Source organism: Epinephelus fuscoguttatus, linkage group LG17 (genome assembly GCF_011397635.1).
Source record: "Epinephelus fuscoguttatus linkage group LG17, E.fuscoguttatus.final_Chr_v1".
NCBI lineage: Eukaryota > Metazoa > Chordata > Actinopteri > Perciformes > Serranidae > Epinephelus > Epinephelus fuscoguttatus.
In genome coordinates, this window is record NC_064768.1 from 26,258,320 (window position 1) to 26,278,576 (window position 20,257).

Here is a 20,257-nt window from a genome sequence, read left to right on the forward strand (position 1 = left end):
TGCTAAGCTGTATTGTTAGCTAGCTCAGTGGTGCTATGTGAGCTAGCAGTAGATGCTTCCTTCTGCGGGAACTGCCCATTGGTCCGACATCCCATTGTTCCGACCATATTAAACTCATTGTTCCGAAGTTCGTTCCGAAATCATCATGATGCCCTGTGGTTAAGGTCTGGTTAGGTTTAGGCACAAAAACCACTTGGTTAGGGTTAGGAAAAGATCATGGTGTGGGTTAAAATGAAAAGGAAAGTGACAAACACATAAGCCGTGAGCCTGCTCCGCCTCAAGCCGGTCGCGGCGCACCATACGCCCGCCGCAAGCTGTTCAGCACCGCGGACAGTCGGACTAATGGAATGTCAAATCAATGGGTTGTCGAACCAATGACATGGACCCCCTTCTGCACGGTGATACAATGGGTGGGTGTGGTTTGGTAGAAAGAAAATAGTTCCCACATGGGACTGCTCACAACAAGGTCTCATCATCATCATCATCATCAGCATCATTTTTTTGTCACATGAAAACTGTATACAACTCCAGTGAAATGCAAACCCATCAGCTCCCTTAAGTTGTGCACTATGATTGGTCCTTTTTTGTCTTCTTACATTGTTGGCTGATGCTTCATAATTGTCCATGCTTCAGGATGGTTCTGGTAATCCATGGATCCTAGCTGTGGAATTATTCATTTTGTCTACACATTCCGACCTCAATAAGACAGTTGCAGGGTCACTTATTCCTGAACATGGCAGTGGGGCAGTTATCCACAGCCAGACAGGTAGCACCTCACATTTTCACTGACACACTAGTTTTTATTCACCATAAAACATACTCCTCCTCTCCCTCTCCTCATCTGCTTCATTTGAGCGGTCTGGTTGAAGGGGGCTGTGCAGAATTTAGCCAAGTTTAGGTGAATCAAAGGAGATTACAGTACCTGATAAACATCTGTACAATGGCTAGCAGGATGCTAGTTCAGATGGTGCCCGTTCTTTTCCATCTTTTCTTTTTCTTTCCTCCATCTTTACTGATGTTGACACTTGAAAACATTGACCTGGCTAGCTAACAGCTAGCTAGCTAGAAGTTGGCTGGAAGAGTTGCAGAGTTCACAGTCTGGTGAGTTGATTTCCTCAACAGAAGAGTAACTCACAGCCACACGCCACCATCGTCCAACATTAACCACATAAGCTCCACAAAGGCTTGAAAAGCAGACATAAGAGCATCCGTGTCTACATCCTGAGTAATTGGGTAATGGTTTCTGGACAGATACATTGCTGTTGAGTTTTTTAAAATGTATTTTTTGGGTGCCATCTAGTTCTGTTATATTCAAGAGAAGCCAGATATCTCTATGGCTGATATCTCCAGTACTTGACAACGCACACCAAAACAATCTAGACTGATCAATGAGCCCGTTCTCACACTGAAATCGTCGAAGTCCGGTGCTTGGGCGTCAGATACCAACGATAAAAGGTGTTCTTTAATGTCTGCATGATCTGCGTCTCTTTGCCTTTATAGTTTAATGGCGCCTGGCAGCGTCATGGGGAAACACAGAGGTACAAGGACAAAAGTTAAGGTGGCGAAAGTCCGACTGGAGTGGGTAGGAGAGGTGGTGGATGGGTCCAACAAACATCAACTTTCACCTGAGAGAGTGGTGTTTGTGTCTCTTAAGATTCTAAAGCCAAATGCTGTTTTTTTCCCAAAACCTAACCATGTGTGTTTGTTGCTGAAGGTCAAGTAGGGTCAATTTGCAGTATTGTACTGACATAGTGCATTTGATGTAGTGCCGACTGTATGTAAATGTCAAATTTCCTGTGAAAACAGAAGTGTATTTTGAAAGAAGACAATGCATGTAACAGGCAGAACTTGACACAGTGTCCAAGAACGTCAACAACCAACACACCCAGGGTTCTTATATACCACATGTGGACGTGGAAAGTCCATGACCAAACATCAGTATGTGACAAGGTCGTAGTGAGAATGTGTTAGATCAATGCACTACAGGTAAGACTATAAATACTTTTGCTTTTGTGTTGAACTGTCCCTTTAAATCATCTTGTGACCCCTAAGATTTATCTTGGGACCACATGAGGGGGCCCGGCCTCCAGGTTGGGACCCAACATCCTAAAACAAACACCCAGTTTGAACATCTGAATGATGTGAAAGGAAAATCAATTCAAAAAATTCACTTCAGGCCTACAAAAAATATTTGACTGCAGATTATTTGTGCAAAAACGTGCAGTGAGTCTTCCTGTTTGTCCCTCTGTCGTGTGTGCGTGCACTGTCGGCTAACTAAACAGGTGTCACTCCGTCCAACCTGGTGTGTATTTCAGAAGGGTTGAGGTGGGCCAGTTGGTTGCCAGGAAACCAGGTTTGGGTGTCGCTCATGTTACACAGATCTCTGTGTCTCCTGTCTTCCTCTCTTTCTGTCTGTGTCCCAGCCAGGAGCCATATCTCCATTTGCAACCATTGGATACTCCTACAGAAGATACTTTTATTGAAATCCTTTTTTAATTTGTTGATTCTAATCCTTTTCCAAACACCAAAGTTTTTTCGGCAGGTGTTGGTACTCTGTGGGTGTCAGGATGCAACAGTTGGCGTGGAAGATCATCTGCTCCTCACTGCTGCTTCTAGCAGTGGTGCCCTTTGTGTACTCACAGTCAGGTATGGATCCATCGACATGTGTTACATTTATTTTATTTTACTGTAGGATCATTTCAGTGTACTAAACCTGTTGGTGTGTCTTCCTACACTTTGCACCTGATGTGCCCAACATTCGATCTCCTTCAAGAGTCTTTCCCTGATAATATCTCCTCTCATTAACTGTGACAACAGCTTTTTCTCACACGCTAACAATAAGAAAAATGTGAGAGGTGAATGAGATTCTACTATCTTTGCTTTGGCATTACTTGCCAGCTTTGCCCATGCTGACATTGTCCAGACTTGGACGTGGGTGTGAGACGTCTTGCAATAATTAAGCTGCTAAAATGTGTGTGGGGGAAGATGATTGCGTATCGGCCAATCAACTGTTCCGAGTGACACTTCCAATTGACTGCCAGTTTTGTCCTTCCTACAGATTGTTCTCAAGCTGAGTCATGTGACCTGTGCGTTGGCAACTCCATGCTGAACCTGACAGGCTGTGTTTGGAGGCTTTGTCCAACTGGTGATGGGTGCACACACACACATGCACACACACGGACACACATGCAGACACACTCACCCCTGACCTCTGATAGCAATTCAATCATCAAAGCTGCTGTAACATAAGCTTCTCTAGTTTGTACAAGATGACTGAATTATTTAGTGTGCCAGGAACACAGACACACACACACACACACACACACACACACACACACACACACACACACACACTAAAACATGTGTTCTCTCTGTCTCAGGTAATGACACAGGCATGTGTGTGACTGATGGGGGCGACTCGGCAGACAACGGCATGAACTGTAGTTGGACGAGAGTGTCTGAACTTTGCTCAGGTATCAAACAGTTCATCCAGAATTAACACATTTAACACACATTTATCGGCAACCTCAGTAACTCATTTCTTTTGAATGTAATGTCTCCCAGTTGTAGAGACTGTAGCTGCAGGAGGAGGTGAAGGTGACTCAGGTAAATTGTAACGACTCCCCTCCCACCCCCTTTCCTCTCTCTTGCGTCAGACATGTATTATTCCCATAAGAGCTGAGTAAATGCCCTCAAGTACCACTCTGTCATTTCCACCAGTAAAAAGCAAAAAACTCTGACGCTCTCTTCTATTCCCATCCCAGCATGCTTTCATGTAATTTCACTGTGATTCCATCAAGCTCTTCCTTTTATTTCCCCCCAGGTGATGGAAGCAGTACCAACACATCCCCAGAGTTCTCCCAAGCCAAGTTTGACATGTCCAGTTTCATTGGGGGCATCATCCTGGTGCTGTGCGTGCAGGCAGGCGGCTTCTTCGCCATGCGCTTCCTCAAATCCAAAGAGCAGAGCAGCTACGACCCCATGTGAGTTTGTGCACGTAGGTGTTAGAGAGCAGAGAATGTAGCGTGGCTTTATCAGTTTAAGTGCGTTTGTGCAAATATGTCTGTGTCACTGAGTTAAGTGATGGTCTGTTGGTGCAAGAGCAACATCTGGTGGCGACAGTGATCAACAGCAGCCGATGCACAGTGTGATTCACCTTTAACTTCCTTCTAGATTGTATTTTGATTCTCATCACAAAGCCTGTCTGTCCAAATCAAAATTCTGCCTGTCTTCACACAGAGAGCAGCCTCAGTGAAGATGAGATGTGTGAAGGACAAACAGGCGAGAGTGGAGGACAGCAGAGCAGTGACTCATCAAGTTCTGATGATGAGAGTGTCTTTTTTTTTTTTTTTTTTTGAGCCCCTGTCATTTTTGGTTTGGTCCACATGTGTAGCCCTGGGGGATGGGTGTGTTTGTAAGAGGACATTTTTCTTAGAATACTGTGTTGTGTAACGAGTGTCTGCATGTGTTCACTGTGTTTATGTTCCAGAGATATTTTGGCTGTTGGTATTCATACAATCTGACAAACACCAAAGCTCTGATTGTCTCAGCACTTTCAGTGATTCTTCTTTATGATTAAACCCACCACAAATTGTCACCAATACTGCATGTTAAGTGTTTGTCCTCTTACAAACAACAAGCAACCGGCTGTATCAAATGAGCTGATTCCACTGTGTAAATAGTACACTGTGGTTGTGAGAAAGAGTGATATAATCCTAATGTAGACAGAAGGTCAGACAAGGTCATAGCAGGCATTTAAACTTTTGTCAAGAACCCTAATATAAAACTAAATGAGACTGAATGATTTTGCCCATTATCTCAGCGGATGTCTGTGTTTCACAGTGTTTTCACTGTAACCCAAATCAAATATGTATGTATGTTATATCTTTCATGTATTTGCAGTGATTTATGGGATTTAGCCAGGGACTCTAAAGAGCCATTTCAACATCTCCTTTGGAAAGAGAAGATTACACTTTATTATCTAAGCAATTGTACCAGTAATTTAAACTTAATGACTTTCTACAGTATGACTTCAGAACCACTCACCTGAAATGTGTGCATGGATGGATTCATGAATGGGTCAAATGGGCACAGGCCTAGGGGCTCAAAGTGTCTGGGTTCCCCCTGTCTTTCACATGCAAAATGTCTCACAAATTAACACATGCCGACCAGGAGGAGACTCACAATGACCACATAGAGATGCAAAATAGTTGCAAAGAAACACAAAGACTCACAACAACTATGAAGAGGGGCAAAGCAACCACAAAGAGACAAAAATGATAATAAAGACATCCAAAACAATGACTAAGTGACAAAATGACCATAAAGACTCATAAAACACCTACAAAGAGATGTAAAACAGCTGCAAAGAGACACAGATACTCACAACAACTACAAAAAGGGGCAAAACAAACACAAATAATAATAATGAGTATAGAGGTGCAAAAAACAATGACTAAGAGATTCAAAATGACTACAAAGAGACTCACAATGACCACAAAGAAACATGAAACAACTACAAAGAGACACAAAAATTCCACAGAGACACACATGACAACAAAGATATATAAAACTGCTGCAAAGAGATGCAAAAAGACTAATGACTACAAAGAGACAAAAGACAGAGACACAAAATGACCACAAAAAGACACAAAACAGCTGCAAAGAGACACAGATACTCACGACAATTACGAAAAGGGGCAAAACAACCACAAATAGATACAAAATGAGTGTAGACATGCAAAACAGTGGCAATGAGACTAAATATGACCACGAAGAGATACAAACGACTACAAAGAGATGTAAAACAGCTGCAAAGAGATGCAAAAAGACTGACAACTACAAAGGGACAAAAGAGGAAGAGACACAAAACCAAAGAGAGATCTGTAACAATTTCAAGGAGACCAAAACAAAAAGAGGCTAAACAACTATTAAAGTCTATGTATCTTGCTCCTCTGTAGGAGAGGTGATGGGGCCTTCGTCATGATGGTGCCCAGGGGCCCATTGTCTCATAATCTGCCTGCGTTTGTGTGTGTTTTGTTTTGACTTGTCAGTAGCTCAGATTATTATTATTTTTTTTATATATAAATTTATTTTCATCTGGGCAGTGTCTGTTTTAACTGCTCGTATTTATAGTCCATACATAGGAACCACTAATCTCCTGTTTATATTCTATACATATCTGATGTGACCTGTTTACTTTGATAATGCTGGTTACGTTCAATATGAACTGTTTGATTGTTTTTGTGATGCCATTAGAATGACGACTGCTCACAGAGGCTGGCAGCCTTAATAAACTCAGAATAACCACCTCACCTGTTTCTGTGTGTGTCATGTCTGCTGTCACACATGCAGACGAGGAGTTGCTAATCACAGCAAGAGACTGTACAGAATGTGTTAAGTGCATGTTTGCCCATACCAGCAGAGTGAGTGAACCATTCGGGTGTAGCTTGGGTGTGACCAGCGACACACTCCCAGTATCTGCAGATAAGAATCATCTATTAATCCTCACATATGTGGGTGTCAGTAGGCATCCCAGCATGCAGCGGGGGCACTGTTGGAGGCCTTTTGGGGAGTAGCAGGACGGCTGGTTGGATGCACCAGACGCTGTCTGAGCCAGGACCCATACAGGCTTGAATAAGCCCACACAAAAAAGTTTCCCAACTGGGCAGAGCGTGGCTGTCATCCAAGTCTGTTGACAAAGGACAGAATACAGGTCTTTTTACACTCTGAACGCACCCTCCCCCAACACACAAACACATTTCCAAAGAGAGAGAGCGAACACACACACACACACACACACACACACACACACACACACACACACACACACACACACTTTGCCACAGTAAAATTGAAACAGGCTTCCTGTGCTGCTGGCTTTAGTCTCTTTAAAACAAGCACAGATATGTATGTGTGTCATGTTTGCATATGTGTGCACGTGTGTGTGTACAGTAGAGTAGGTGCAGCAGCAGCAGTAGCAGCTTCAGTGTGTGGCCAAATGTGTGTTTAGCAGGTGTGGACAACAAGGAAAAAGTGACATCCCACCTCAACCCTGTCACTTTGTAAAACATCCGTGTGTGTGTGTATGTGTGTGTATGTGTATGAGTCATATCACACTTTACTCTCCCTCCGTGTTTTCTGTGCTCGCCTACCAGCTGACTGCAGCCTCTGTGCGGACTCACTAACTCTGGAGGGCGTGTTCACTGCGTTTACTCTGCACACAGACCTCGACACACTCACATACACACACATTCACACACACACACCGCACTCCCAACAACTTTTCCCGAAACTTTTCTCCGATGGAAGTGGCGGAAGCTCTCAAGTAAGGTAACACACTTTTGACTTGGGTTTTATGTTTCTCTGTTGGTGTTTTAGTATGAGTGTGAGAGGGGAGAGCCAAGAGGGAGAAAGTGGCGACAGGTGTCTTCTCTCTCGCGGTGTTTGTGATGAGGAAAGTTGAGCCGGGGCCTCATTTTTTTTAAAAGGGAAACTTCATGTAATTTGTTGTGGTCAGACACTTAAATAAGCTGTAAAAAGTAAATATTATAGTATCATATGTTGTGTAAAAAATAAGGAAAAAAGAACAGTATTCACTTTAGAAGAGAAGCCTACTTCAGTACAAATGTGACCACAGGAAAACAATACTTTATGTCATGTGCTACAAACTTTATTATTATTATTGTTGTTTTTTTTTCTTTTTTTAGGTTTAGGTGTCACGCTGTAAAAACTGTGGTGCACTTCCATGATATCCTGTTTGCCAAACTCCTAACCCGACGAGGATTGCTTTGCGCATGCGTTAATTACACAGAGGTAACTAGCCGCGAGGCAGTGAACACACACACACACACACACACACACACACCAACTCAAAGACATAAACATGATTATTTAGTGGAGCAGCGGGTTACTTAATTGCCTACTTGCTCCTCAGTGTCAAACCAGGTAATGGTAAATATTGTTTTTACCTTACCTTTTACCGATTAGATTTTCCAGTAAAATAAACAATACATAATTACAGCAACATATACAAACACACAAGACACATGCGTTCTTCTAAAACCTTACTGTTTAAGTTAAAGTGAAACTTATCTGTGCTCTCTTCAAAGCCAGACTACAAAAGGTTTTTAGTGTAAATACAAGTGTTTGGGAAGCACTGAGCGTACGGCTGGATCAAAGAGATTTGTATTATACTGCATGGGTTGTGTGAGAGATTGTAAATGGATGTTTTGTTATAGTTTTGCTGTTGTGGCAAACAAGACTGAATAGCTTCGTGCATGAGAGTTTATTCTCAATATAGAAGGCGCAACCTCAGAGCTCAGAGGTTGCGCCCAGTAGAGTGAACACAGGGCATCTTTACACCCACACTCAGATGACAAAATGGTGAGAAGTCAACTGTAGCTTTCTTGGGCTTTCCTGGTTTAATTATGTTCTCTTGATTACACCAGATGAGCATACCTGTTGCAATCTAGTATATAACATGTTAGGCAATCGGCTGTATCTGCTAAACAGTCAATGGACTGTCTGTAAAGAAGAGATTACAGTGAATGTAAATCTCTTGATGATGTCAAGAAAGAACAGATTTTTACAAAAGGGGGATGCAAAGGTCACACACTTACAAACACATAGCAAGAATGAAACAGTATAAGCATATGCGTGAAGAAGACAAAATTTCCACCACAGTGATCCTCAATCTATCAGTGAATCAATATGCTCAATCAAAGTTTTCCACATGAATTCAGGGTATCACAGTGTGACTAACTGATACACAAATGGCAATCTTGTAGGTGAAGGGTTTAAAATAATGCCACTAACATTTATGTTCAAGCCTAGAGTAGTTTAGAGAGTCCACAGTAGAGCATTTGGAGCAGGAGCAGATGAAAGCATAGAAGCAGACAGGAATAGCCTCGCCGTCACAGCATGTGTCCTCACCCACTGAGGCACCAGAGCCACTGGGCGACACTTGATTTCAAAATGTTTTGAACGTTTTCACAGTGTGGAACCACAAGATAAACGCCAGGGATCTCAAGATGATTTACAGGATAAGACAGAAGACAAAATATACATGAATAGACATGAAATAACGTCTTTTCTTCCGATGTTTCTGATAAAGAGTTTTATCTCTTCAGGCCTAAAGAATTATTAAATCTTAACAGTCAGAAGAAAAAAATCTCACAACTCAATGACGTATGCAACATCCGAGCAACAGCAAGTAGACAGCCAGTGCTTCGTTTGAAAGCGTCAGAGTGCAGAAAGGTTGGGAAGCACTGGTTTTGCAAGCCAGAATGTTCCCAAGACATCACTTGACGAACAGTATATATTGTCCTCTGAGATATACAAGATATAAGTCACAGCAACAAGAGCAATCTGTCATGAGACACATGGTGACATGTTTAAATGTGATTAGAAACGAACAGGTGTCATGTGCTTGTTTAAGGATTGTGGTTTTGCTTGTCACTCAGGGATGGAGGGGGAGCTGACTGACTCTTCACTTGACTTGAGCCACCTGACAGACGACGAGCAGTCCACCATCCTGCAGGTCTTACAGCGTGACTTGGAGTTGCGTCTTCGCGATGAAGGACGTGTAAGGTCAGAGGTGATTGTTTATTCATTGTAGGTGCCGGGTTTGTCTAGTGACTAACACTGTCACAGAGACAGGTGACAACTTAAAGGAACTAAAGCGCCCCTCAGTAAGGTCGCATTGATAGATCGTATAAGTCTCTGGGCTATTCTTACAGAAGGTATTCTGTCATTTGATGTTTTGATGATGGTGGTAGAGAGGCATCACTGTAAAATATTTCATAGGTGTTAAGAGACGTTGAGATCCGGTGACTGATTTACATCATCATACTCACATTTTCATACTCACTCAGTTACACCTCCCCCCCCTCCCCATGCCCCATGAATGAGGGGAATTGTCATCCTCAGGGATAAAACTTCCATCTAGGTAGACATGTTTCATCACTGCATGAAAGTGACCTCTCAGAATAACTTTGTATTCGTTTGATGCTTTAATCCAAAGGGAAAAAGTCAAATCAGAGAACGTAATGGGATGATGATACCTTCATTGTGTCATGCTGTACACCTGTCAGGAAGCATCTGCATTAATTGTATCTCCACTAATGTATCAAGGGTTTTCCTTTGAGTCATCCTCTGTCTGTGTAATGTAGGAGGAATTGTCAGTTACTGTTTGTAAACACAGTGTTCAACCTTTGCCCCTCCCCCCCTCAACTGCTTGTACACACACTGTAAACTGCTACAGTAGGAATGTAATGTTTGTTGTCATGGAAGAGCCGATACTTTAGCGAGCTAACTAAGCTACCCACTGGCACTACCTGTCCAACGGAAAACAGGCCAACTTTGTGTCATTTGTCACCCCCATCCTCTCCTTCACTATTCACCAGTGAAAGTGTAAACCATGGAATGATCCTTTTCTGCTTGCCGTTTTGCCCAAGACTCCAAGAACAGCGCTGGGCTTTGCAAAACTATGGAATTACAGCTTCCTGGTCCATCACCCAATGACATGGGGCCCAAAAATACTTTTTCCATAGACTTACATTGTGAGAGCGATGTCTGTAAATCAGTGGATACATTTATTTGGGAAAACAGTACAAAAGACATGCACATCCCAACGTCCAATGGAGTGGGTGCTGGACCAAGGAAGTAGAAATCCAAATACGTCAGCACACCAAGTACACAGTTCTTCCTCAGACCTCCTCAGAAGGTCACAACTCCCACGACATTACTTGTTTCACTATCAGAATCTGATCCATTGGGTCTGATAACATTTCAAAAGTCTGTAAGAGCCACAAAAATTATATCAGTTTTGTCCCTGTTCAAGTTCGGGGAGGGCTGAACCGGATGTTAGACACTTAGCCAATGAAAGTCTCAAGTGTGCTTGCTCTATGGGCACAATGATGCAGACGATCTGGCCAGTTTTATACCCTTGAAATCAAACATTTTTGGCTTCATGCTCCACTGAGCTAGCCTGGAAATCCAGACCCAAATCTAGAAGGATTTAGGGTCTGGCTATGAGTAATGCAAATGGTCCAACTCGAGGGGCGGTACCAAGCATGCATTTGAAAATATCACTGCACGCAATTGGATAACCCTATGACCAATCAGAACAATACACGGGTTGATGTATCCAGAGCTTAGCTACCAGCGGAGCTAACTGGTATAGACTCTTGCCGTATCCGGTCGGCAAAACAGCAAAAACGTCCTTCTTGCAAAGGAAAGATTCGATCGCCGTCTTCTGTTCCTCTTTTAGAGAAAAAGCCAAGTCTAAGTTGTTCATTGTAGCGGCGAAAGCTGTTTCAAACAACTGGTGTTCATCCGTAGCCATTTTGCAATATATAGCCTACTGACTGATTCCGGGCTTCGTCGTCACAGCACTGTCGTCATCTGTTTACGTGTGCTCTGTGTCCAGGAAATTCCGGAAACAGAGAAATAAAGAGTAAATACAGGCAGAGGGCAGGGTTAGTCTCTGACGATGATTGAGAGGGATTACTTTCGTATGAGTTTATACTTTTTTTAATGATACTTTTTAAGACTGAAAAACAATTTCTGTATGAGAAGTTTTGCTGAGTGTGTAACAGTATGACATGTGGTTATAGAAACATGTGAGCTTGATATCAGCCGGGATAAGGAAGGCTGTGATACAGAGGCCCTCTTCAATATGAGTCCGGAGCCTCAAAATCAGCAGGACCCACCTTAATGCCCACGTCACGTCAGTTGATATTGATCTTTATAATGCATGTTTCCAAACAAGCTTTCAGTTAATCAGTTAATGAAATGAACAGAAATCACTTGCTACACTGTGAACGTGGGGCTTTAGAGGGCTTCTTGGGGTGCGGGGCCCAGGGACAGCTGCCTGCTTTGCCTGGTTGGTTATTCAGCCTTGTCTCAGTTGAGGGAATATAGAAAACAGTAAAAATATTTCTGCCTTGTTTATCACTGGTCACTACCACATGGTCAGAGACCTCACAGGACCTCTGATTAGTTAATAAGATCTAATAGTCATCCAGTTGTCCCCTGTTTGTGTTCATTTATCTTTGAATTTCTGCCTCAGCTGACGACTAAATTTGATTACATTTTTCTTCTTTTTTTTTTTCTTTTTAAATTTGATGAATCGATTAATTGTTTAGTCTGTAAAACTTCAGAAAGCAGTAAGATGCTTGATCCCATGATGGAGAGCAAACCCTCACATTCAGGCCTGCTTAATAACTACGTTTATTGAACGATGAATCGTCCCAAAAATAATCGCTCCGAATGATCATTTTAAGGCCATTTAATGCCACTGATATGATAATATAATAACATAATAAGTAGCTGTAAGCAAGTACACCCTTTCAAAGTACAATTAACTTTTAATTTGACCAGAAATGACAGTAAAACATTTCTCATTATGTTTTTCTTCCTGTCCATTTGGTCTAGGTGTTGTGTTCATTTCTTTTAGTGGTTGGGAAAACCCTGCTGTTTATCATGTGTGGCAAAAATTTTGGTGACATTATTACGTGAACAAACATATAAACACAACACGCAATATTGTCCGATATATGGACATGACCTTCACCATTTTTGCTGATCTCGATAAGTCGACAATGTAATCATCATGACGACAGGTCTATTTACATTTGAGAAGCTAAACCAGAGTATTTTTGCTTGATTATTAATTTAAACAATGACTCAGTTATCACAATTGTTAATTTTCTGTAGATTAATCAACTAATTTCAGCTCTACTGTCAAGGCGGCGAATGTGTCAGAGAGAAATGTGCATGTCATTGTCAATGCAAATGAAAACCCGGCAAGTCAAGTTCTGTGTGTGTCTTTTTTATTAGCAGGATTGACACACGTCTTTTAAACCCTAAGTAGGTTGCATGACAGAAGTGACAACAATGACTGTTTAATTTGTGTCGCTGACTTTTGCCAACAGTGGATTACGTTTGTTTGCTATGTCCCATTTGAACGCTGTAGGGTCCTCGAGGAGACAGAGAAAGACAAAGCACATTTTCGCTTTCTGTCTGGAGAATGGTTCAGTGAGGAGCGCAGCAAACGCCATCGCAACCGGTCATCGGCCTATGCGCTCGTCCACGCCACCATACGTCACAGGAAGACCAAGAGCAGAGGTGAGTTTTTGGTTGATGCAGTATTAGAATTGCAGGTCTTATTTCTCATTGTCACAGGGATATCCCAGTCATTGTTCTGCATTTGTTGCCATGGTAACAGATGTGCCCCTGGCTGGACTGTTCAATGGAGAGAGAGAGAAAACCTCGCTCAACAACAACACCTCTCCCGAGGCGGAGATGAGATTGAAAGACGGCAACGCAGAGGAGAGTGGAGGGTCTGTCACAGGGAAAAAAATGATCTCATCTCACTTTTGTGACTTCTGTGTGGTGCTGCATTTCCAATATTTAATTTGTGTTTTCAGGAGTCCAGCAAATTTGAAACCTGCACTCACATCCAGAACAAAAAGTCCCGCAACACAGGTCTGTGTGTACATGCTTCTTTTTTTCTGTGCTTAAAAAACAAATCATCTAAATATGAATTATCATCTTCAATTCCAGAGTCTCGTGGTCAGAAATAGTTCCTCGTCATCCAAAGGTATGGACGCCTCTCTCTTTGTGCCTCTGTAGCAGTTAAACTGTCTCGTAGTATTATTATTAACTTATTGTTTCTGCTCACAGAGTGTGACAGAAGAAGTAATGGCCACTCCGAGGAACTTGAGGTGAATTATTTAAATGTCTAAATCAGTCACACATTTTGTTATTTTAATGGTGGAGTATAATAAAGTCGTTAAAGGAGCAGTGTGTAAGATTTAGGGGGATTTAGTGGCATCTAGTGGTGACGATTGGAGATTGCAGCCAGCTAAAACTTCTCCTGGTTCATTCCTTCAGTGTGTCTTGTTCAGGAGGTTTTTACTGGGAGCCGATTTATCCATAGATTTGTCTTCCTCTCATAAACAAACAAACCAGGTGATTAAAACTGATAAAAACAGCTGATTCTGAGGTACAAAAAAAACAGGACGATTTTATTTATGGCTGATAATACACTATAGAGAACATACTTATCATATTATAATCCATTTACCCTGATATATCCCTGTAAATCCCTCACACCGAACCTTTAAAGGGCAGGACTTATAAAGGGAGCAGGCACCAACTGATAGGTGATAGATTGTTTGAGAATAATGGGTGTGTGTGTGTGTGTGTGTGTGTGTGTGTGTGTGTGTGTGTGCGTTTAGGAAGAATTCGACGGTCACAACGGGGACACTGACTCTCTGAGCAGCAGTCTGACAGAGCCGGATCCAGCTTCTGTGATAACCAGCAGCTCCAACGGCAGCCTTCATTCGGGCTACACGGTACACGCGCACACACACATACGTGCATGCACACACACGCGCATTTGATTAATTGGCTATCCAGCGAAGCAAGATGACTCAGCTCCGGACAATGACGTAGGAGCTGAACACTCTGTTCTGAATGTGTTATAGCTCAGTGGAAGCATGATGAGTCTGTTCAGCTCAGGGGATTTTGGAGTGGTGGAGGTGAAGGGCCGTATCCAGTTCTCATTGGCTTACGACACCCAGAAGGAGGAGCTGCACATCAAAGTGTATCGCTGCGAGGACATTGCTCCGGCACGCAAGAATCGCTCTGATCCGTAAGTGACAGCACATGTGTGAATCCTGCAGCAACGACGTCACGTGCAAAGTGAGTCAAAATAATAGTCTGTGTGTGCATTGTTCACAGATACGTCAAAACCTATCTCCTGCCGGATAAGTCGAGTCACAGTAAGAAGAAAACTGCAGTGAAAAAGAAGACGCTAAACCCGGTCTATGATCAGACACTCCGAGTGAGACACTCTCATTTACATATTACACAGTCGTCAGCCGCCACAGAAATCCCCCATCTGCCATCTGTCCCTCGGCTCTCCTCCACATGTCCTGCAACAACACAGCACTGCAGTCACCATTTCTCCATTCTCCCAGATATCATTCAATAAACTACCAGATTTCAAGTTTACGTCTTTGTCCTGCATTTGCCTCCTCCATCATCTCATGTGCGTCCTGTCTGATTCTGGCTCTTATCCTGTAGTATAAAGTGCGGGTTGGAGAGCTGCGCAGCCGGACCTTGAACCTGTCTGTGTGGCACGCCGAACCCCTGGGCAGAAATGTGTTCCTCGGGGAGGTGGAAGTGTCTCTGAGCGTCTGGGACTGGACCTACACTCAGCCTCTGTGGCAGGACCTGCAGCCACGGGTAGGGAAGAGCAGACATGAATGATTGACATGCAAATAAACAATCATCCAGTCACATTAATTAGCATGCCAGTTTGAATACCACTAGACTAATATTTACTAAAACACCATGATGTCTGCATCTACATTTGTTTAGTAGAGTGTGTGTAACAGCAGTGTAGCAGCTTTGTTGGAGACACGGAGTACAGAGAGGAGTGTCTCTTGTGTCTGGGAGAGCTGAAGGGAAGAGGAAGACATGCTGTGAATTTCAACTAAGGTTTTATGTAACCTTAATCTTTTCCTGTTTCCACACTTACGCCTTCCTCCCCCTTGCTTTTTCTCTCTCTCACTTCCTGTGTCTTTTTCTTCACCTTTATCTTTTCTCTTTCTCTCTTCCCCCTTCACCCTTCATCACAGGTTCATTTGAATCCAGACTCCATCAGCAGTCGTGGGACCATCTTGCTCTCTATTAAGTTCATCCCAGACGGATACGAGGGTGAGCAGAGCACACACATCGTGGTTGCAAGTTATGTCCCACGTAAATCACATGTGTCTCATACATTGTGTGTGTGTGTGTGTGTGTGTGTGTGTGTGTGTGTGTGTTAAGGTGATGGACTGCCTCTGACAGGAGAGCTTCACATCTGGCTACGGGAAGCACAAGGTCTCCTGGCCAACAAAGGGGGCGCTATAGACTCCTTTGTCAGAAGGTGTGTTAGCTCTGTAACATGTTGTCTGATAGTTTGTCATCAGTAATCGATCCAGGCAGCAGTTTTATTTGTACAATATATTTGGTGAAATGGGACATTTAAACTCATCATTTACTTACAATTCTCCACCTTCACATTCATATTACTGACTATTGATATGTACTGTGTAAATAAAAAGGAACAGTTCACCCTAAAATCTGAAATCCATTTTTATCCTCTTACCTGTAGCGCAATTTACCAGTCAGGGTTGTTTGGTGTGAGTTGCTGAGTGTTGAAATGTCTGCCTTCTCTCCAATATAATGGATCTAGTTGGCACTCAGCTTGTGGTGCTCAAAGTGCCCAAAAAATACATTTGAAAAACTCAACACCAATGTCTCTTTCCAGAAATCATGACCCAGTTACTCAAGATAATCCACAGACCTTGTTGTGAGCAGTTTCATGTAGGAACTATTTTCTTTCCACTGAGCTATGTATCACTGTGCAGAAATTAGTGTGCATCTACTGCTAGCTCAGTAGCACCACTGAGCTAGCTAACACTACAGCTCAGCAGAAGAGGACGCCATTAATGTTTACATCTAGCACAGTCATGAGGACAAGCCTCTTGTCCATGTGTAGATGCACGCTTCCTTCTGCATGGTGGTACATTTATGGGGTTTAGGTTTGATAGAAAGAAAACAGTTGTGCCCTCTGGCTCAACTGCTCCAGCTTGTGCCCCATGTAGCCTGAGGCCTTGGCAGCGGCTCAGATTTGGGTCTGTCCTGTGGCCCTTTGCTGTCACTCTGTAGCTGCTCTATTAAATGATAATGGCAAAGAGACATTGCTGTTGAGTCTTTCAAATGTGTTTTTTGGCACTTTAAGCACCACAATCCGAGTGTCATCTAGTTGCATTATATTGGAGAGAAGGCAGACATCACTACGGCTGATATCTCCAACATTCAGCAACTCACACCAAAACAATCTAGACTGATAAATAGCACTACAGGTAAGAGGAAAAATATGTGTTTTTGATTTTGTGGTGAACTGTCCCTTTAAGGTTTTAAACACATGCACCATACTACAGTATATTGTTATCCTAACAAAGTTTTTATTTGAACATCTGATCTGCATATTTATACCCATAATATGGTTTGAATCTGAATCTATCTGTCTCATCATCGTAATCTGTACCCCCGCCAGCTACATACTCCCAGACGCCAGTCGGCAGAGTGGTCAGAAGACGCGGGTGGTGAAGCGCTCCATCAGCCCGACCTACAACCATACCATGGTGTACGATGGCTTCCACACCAGCGACCTGAGAGAGGCCTGCGCTGAGCTGACTGTGTGGCAGCGCGAAGGGTTAAAGCAGCGCATCCTAGGAGGGGTTCGTCTGAGCTGTGGAACTGGTGGGTGTCTCTGCACTAACATCTACACTGACGCACATTCAGAATCACATGGATGCTTTTTTAATGCAGATGCTGACACCAATAACCTGTGTGTCAGGGGGTTTGCTGGTTTTATTATAATCATAAGAACCTTCACATTTCATAAAGACTGATCATTCTATTACAAATGACATAATAAGCAACCAGACGGGAACAATTCTCGCGTCTTTACCTTGTTCTGAAAGCAGCAGTCAGTATTAGAGACGGTATTTGTTCTCCTGTGCTGCAGTGCTCGCGAAGCCCGGTCTGTGCTGAGGATCTTATCTTATCTCTTATCAAGTCGCTCTCAGTTCCGGGGCTGTTGTTGGCAGTGTGCTTTTTAAATTAACTCACCCATGTTTATCTTGGGCTGTCTTCAAATAGTCAGTTGGTAACTGGAGACTCAGTGTGACAAAGGGTTTGACAGGAAGGTGCTGAATAGAGCTCGAACATCTCCTGTCAAAATCCAGCTTTTCTGAATTTACTATCTCATGGGTCCATTGACATTTGGCTTGTAGGAGGGCAGTAGTTTCTGTGTCAGGGGATGAGACATTAAAGGAGTTGTTCGATTGGTTGGTTTGCTGTATGGTCAGTTTTGTAGATAGTGCCATACAAGCAGCTTTATGCTTTGTCTACAGTCGTATTTTGGAGTAGTATGGTAGCAGTTTTTCCATCCAGAGCTTCACGTTGCACTGCACTTTGTTCTGTTGGCATTCAAGGCATTTCAGATGGTCTTGACATCAGAGCGAGGTCATTTCTGGGTTACCAATGCCCCTCTGCATTGATAAATATCCACATATTGCTAAATATGTGAGGAAATGTGGAAAACAATTTGAGAGAAGATAAGATAATCCTTTATTCGTCAGAAAAACACAGGTTGTGTAATAAGTAAACTGTACAAGACAAAGAGCAATATAAAAACGTGGCGCAATATAAAAGAAGCAAGATAGAATAATGAGACAGACTGAACGGCTGATTTAAAGTAATGTCAAGTAGTTCTAGATTGTGTTGAGCTGCAGCCTCTGTCTCATTGTCAGGAAAGAAGATGATGTCAGTAGAGTGGTGGGAAGTGACAGCTTTAATGAGGTTTTGCTTGTTGTAAACAGTCTTTTAACATAAAGATGTAGTATTCAGAGGGCAGGGCAGTTTGTTTTACTGCAGTCAGCCTGGGGGCTGTGGTAGTGCATACGTGCATGTACGTACAGGAACTGTGGTCAGTTGTTGGGACTGTTTCAGTGACGTCATTAAGATTGAAAGCATCATTCCTCAGTGTGTGGATTGCGGTACTTCTGTCAACATGTCTTCAACATAAATAATGAATTATGTGTTTTTTAATGGCAGGTCTGAGTTATGGGGAGCCTGTCAGCTGGATGGACTCCACAGAGGATGAGGTCGCTGTGTGGACCTCCATGATCAAAAACCCAAACAACTGGATCGACGCAACACTATCAATCAGAACTAACCTCACACAACGGAACGATTGACTGAGACACGGCTTGCACGCAAACACACGTTCAAATAATTGTCTGGAGTGAAAGGAAACCCTCAGCACATTTAACCTCTCTGTCCATAGTTTTTCATACATACAGACACATAAGTCAGTAGTGGTGCAATATTGTGAATTAATGGTGTAGATCAGAAATATTTAGTCTGAAACCAAATCTATCTGCATTTCATGTTTTACTTGTATGTTTTTGGTTCAGTCTGTGTCCCATCTGACAAAATTGTTGTAATCTATTGTAGTTTATTAATTAAATATCAAACCTGAACTGATGAATCACCCAGGGTTCTTCTTTATTTACTAAATTAAAATATAACACCAAGTAGATAAACATGGAGAGGCCATTTTAAGATATTAATAACCATATAATTATTTCAAGTTGTTTCCCAGACCTCTCAAAAGTGTAGTGTGTAAAATTTAGGGGGATTTAGTGACATCTAGTGGTAAGGATTGTATATTGCAACCAGCTAAAACTTCTGGTTAGAATTCCTGTTCCTGTTGTTGATAGTTCAAGAGGTTTTTCCTGGAAGCTGAATTATCCGCAGAGGTCTCTTCTTCTCCAAAACAAATTAAACAAGTGATTGCTCACCTATTTTCTCTGACAGCCTAATGTGTGCCCACCTTATTTCTGATCCACACATTTTTTGTTTGTTTGTTTGTTTGTTTTTACTGGGGGGCCAAATTATGTAAACCAGTAAAAACACTGAATGAAGCAGTTTCTTTTTTAACTTAATTTTTATTCCTTTTTAGAAAAAGAAAAAAAGCAGACAAAAACCAACAACAACAGGCAGGGACATTATAGGCATATGTGAAATGCCCAAGATAGAGCAAAACAGAAAATAAGAAGAAGCAAGGCTATACTGCAGTGCCAGTCCATGATCGTTTCTCAAGACCACAAAGGTCCCCATGATCCCCAACCTTGACCCCTGGAAATCCAGAGCCCCTCCAGGGAGGGAGAAATCGTCCAGTCATCCATGAGCCACTATCCATCCCGCATGTCCCAACGCCAAGGGGGACAATACAAAATTCACCAAACAAATTAGATCACTGGGAAGTCAAATACGATTTCTATTTTTTCCAATATTGTTCACATTTTTCAGAGGCAAAAGTCAGTTGTTCCATAACATAATTTTCCTTCACTACTTCAGTCCATTCAGAGGTTGCTGGAGACTCTTTACTCAACCATTTCCTGGCTGTTGCTTTTTTAGAACCTGCTAGAAGTGTTGTAATAAATACCTGTCCTGCTTTGATAGTCCAGGTGGCACATTTCCCAAATACATCGCACTGAATGAAGCAGTGTTATTTAAAAAAGAAAAGAAAAGAAGAAGTGTTTTTTCAACACTCGTTGCAGAGGGGCTGCTAACTACAGTGTCTCATGCAAAAATGAAAATGCAAATGGCCCAACCTAGATCC

General features: G+C 42.5%; 2 protein-coding genes across 5 annotated transcripts; both read left to right on the top strand.

The window, feature by feature from the left end:
- The first annotated feature begins 2,315 nt into the window (after positions 1-2,315).
- On the top strand, positions 2,316-6,304 carry cd164l2 (CD164 sialomucin-like 2). The gene is made up of 6 exons (XM_049601820.1): positions 2,316-2,646; positions 3,059-3,145; positions 3,381-3,473; positions 3,565-3,606; positions 3,824-3,983; positions 4,240-6,304. Exons 1-6 carry the CDS (start codon positions 2,568-2,570, stop codon positions 4,253-4,255), a joined length of 477 nt encoding a protein of 158 aa, XP_049457777.1. The 5' UTR covers positions 2,316-2,567; the 3' UTR covers positions 4,256-6,304.
- An 814-nt stretch (positions 6,305-7,118) lies between these two features.
- sytl1 (synaptotagmin-like 1) lies at positions 7,119-19,281 on the top strand. 4 transcript variants are annotated; one of them, XM_049601794.1, is made up of 16 exons: positions 7,121-7,332; positions 7,710-7,815; positions 9,465-9,591; positions 12,980-13,131; positions 13,232-13,346; positions 13,434-13,491; positions 13,570-13,606; positions 13,690-13,730; positions 14,247-14,363; positions 14,496-14,662; positions 14,752-14,854; positions 15,097-15,258; positions 15,654-15,732; positions 15,844-15,943; positions 17,120-17,325; positions 18,685-19,279. In XM_049601794.1, the coding sequence occupies exons 3-16, from the start codon at positions 9,467-9,469 to the stop codon at positions 18,825-18,827; spliced, it is 1,605 nt and encodes a 534-aa protein (XP_049457751.1). In that variant the 5' UTR covers positions 7,121-7,332; positions 7,710-7,815; positions 9,465-9,466; the 3' UTR covers positions 18,828-19,279. The 4 variants fall into 4 exon arrangements, with proteins under 4 accessions (XP_049457749.1, XP_049457750.1, XP_049457751.1 ...); XM_049601792.1 differs by having other exon boundaries at positions 7,119-7,332; positions 13,232-13,491; positions 18,685-19,281; XM_049601793.1 differs by having other exon boundaries at positions 7,119-7,327; positions 13,232-13,491; positions 18,685-19,281.
- Positions 19,282-20,257: the final 976 nt, after the last annotated feature.

What these genes read in the sequence shown, in the direction of transcription:
- cd164l2 (XM_049601820.1), top strand. Translation starts at nt 2,568, where the DNA reads ATGCAACAGTTGGCGTGGAAGATCATCTGCTCCTCACTGCTGCTTCTA. An exon ending in CTTTGTGTACTCACAGTCAG is followed by an intron (nt 2,647 to 3,058) that starts GTATGGATCCAT and finishes TCCTTCCTACAG; the next exon opens with ATTGTTCTCAAGCTGAGTCA. An exon ending in TTGGAGGCTTTGTCCAACTG is followed by an intron (nt 3,146 to 3,380) that starts GTGATGGGTGCA and finishes TCTCTGTCTCAG; the next exon opens with GTAATGACACAGGCATGTGT.
- sytl1 (XM_049601792.1), top strand. Translation starts at nt 9,467, where the DNA reads ATGGAGGGGGAGCTGACTGACTCTTCACTTGACTTGAGCCACCTGACA. An exon ending in CAGGAAGACCAAGAGCAGAG is followed by an intron (nt 13,132 to 13,231) that starts GTGAGTTTTTGG and finishes CCATGGTAACAG; the next exon opens with ATGTGCCCCTGGCTGGACTG. An exon ending in GCCTTCATTCGGGCTACACG is followed by an intron (nt 14,364 to 14,495) that starts GTACACGCGCAC and finishes AATGTGTTATAG; the next exon opens with CTCAGTGGAAGCATGATGAG.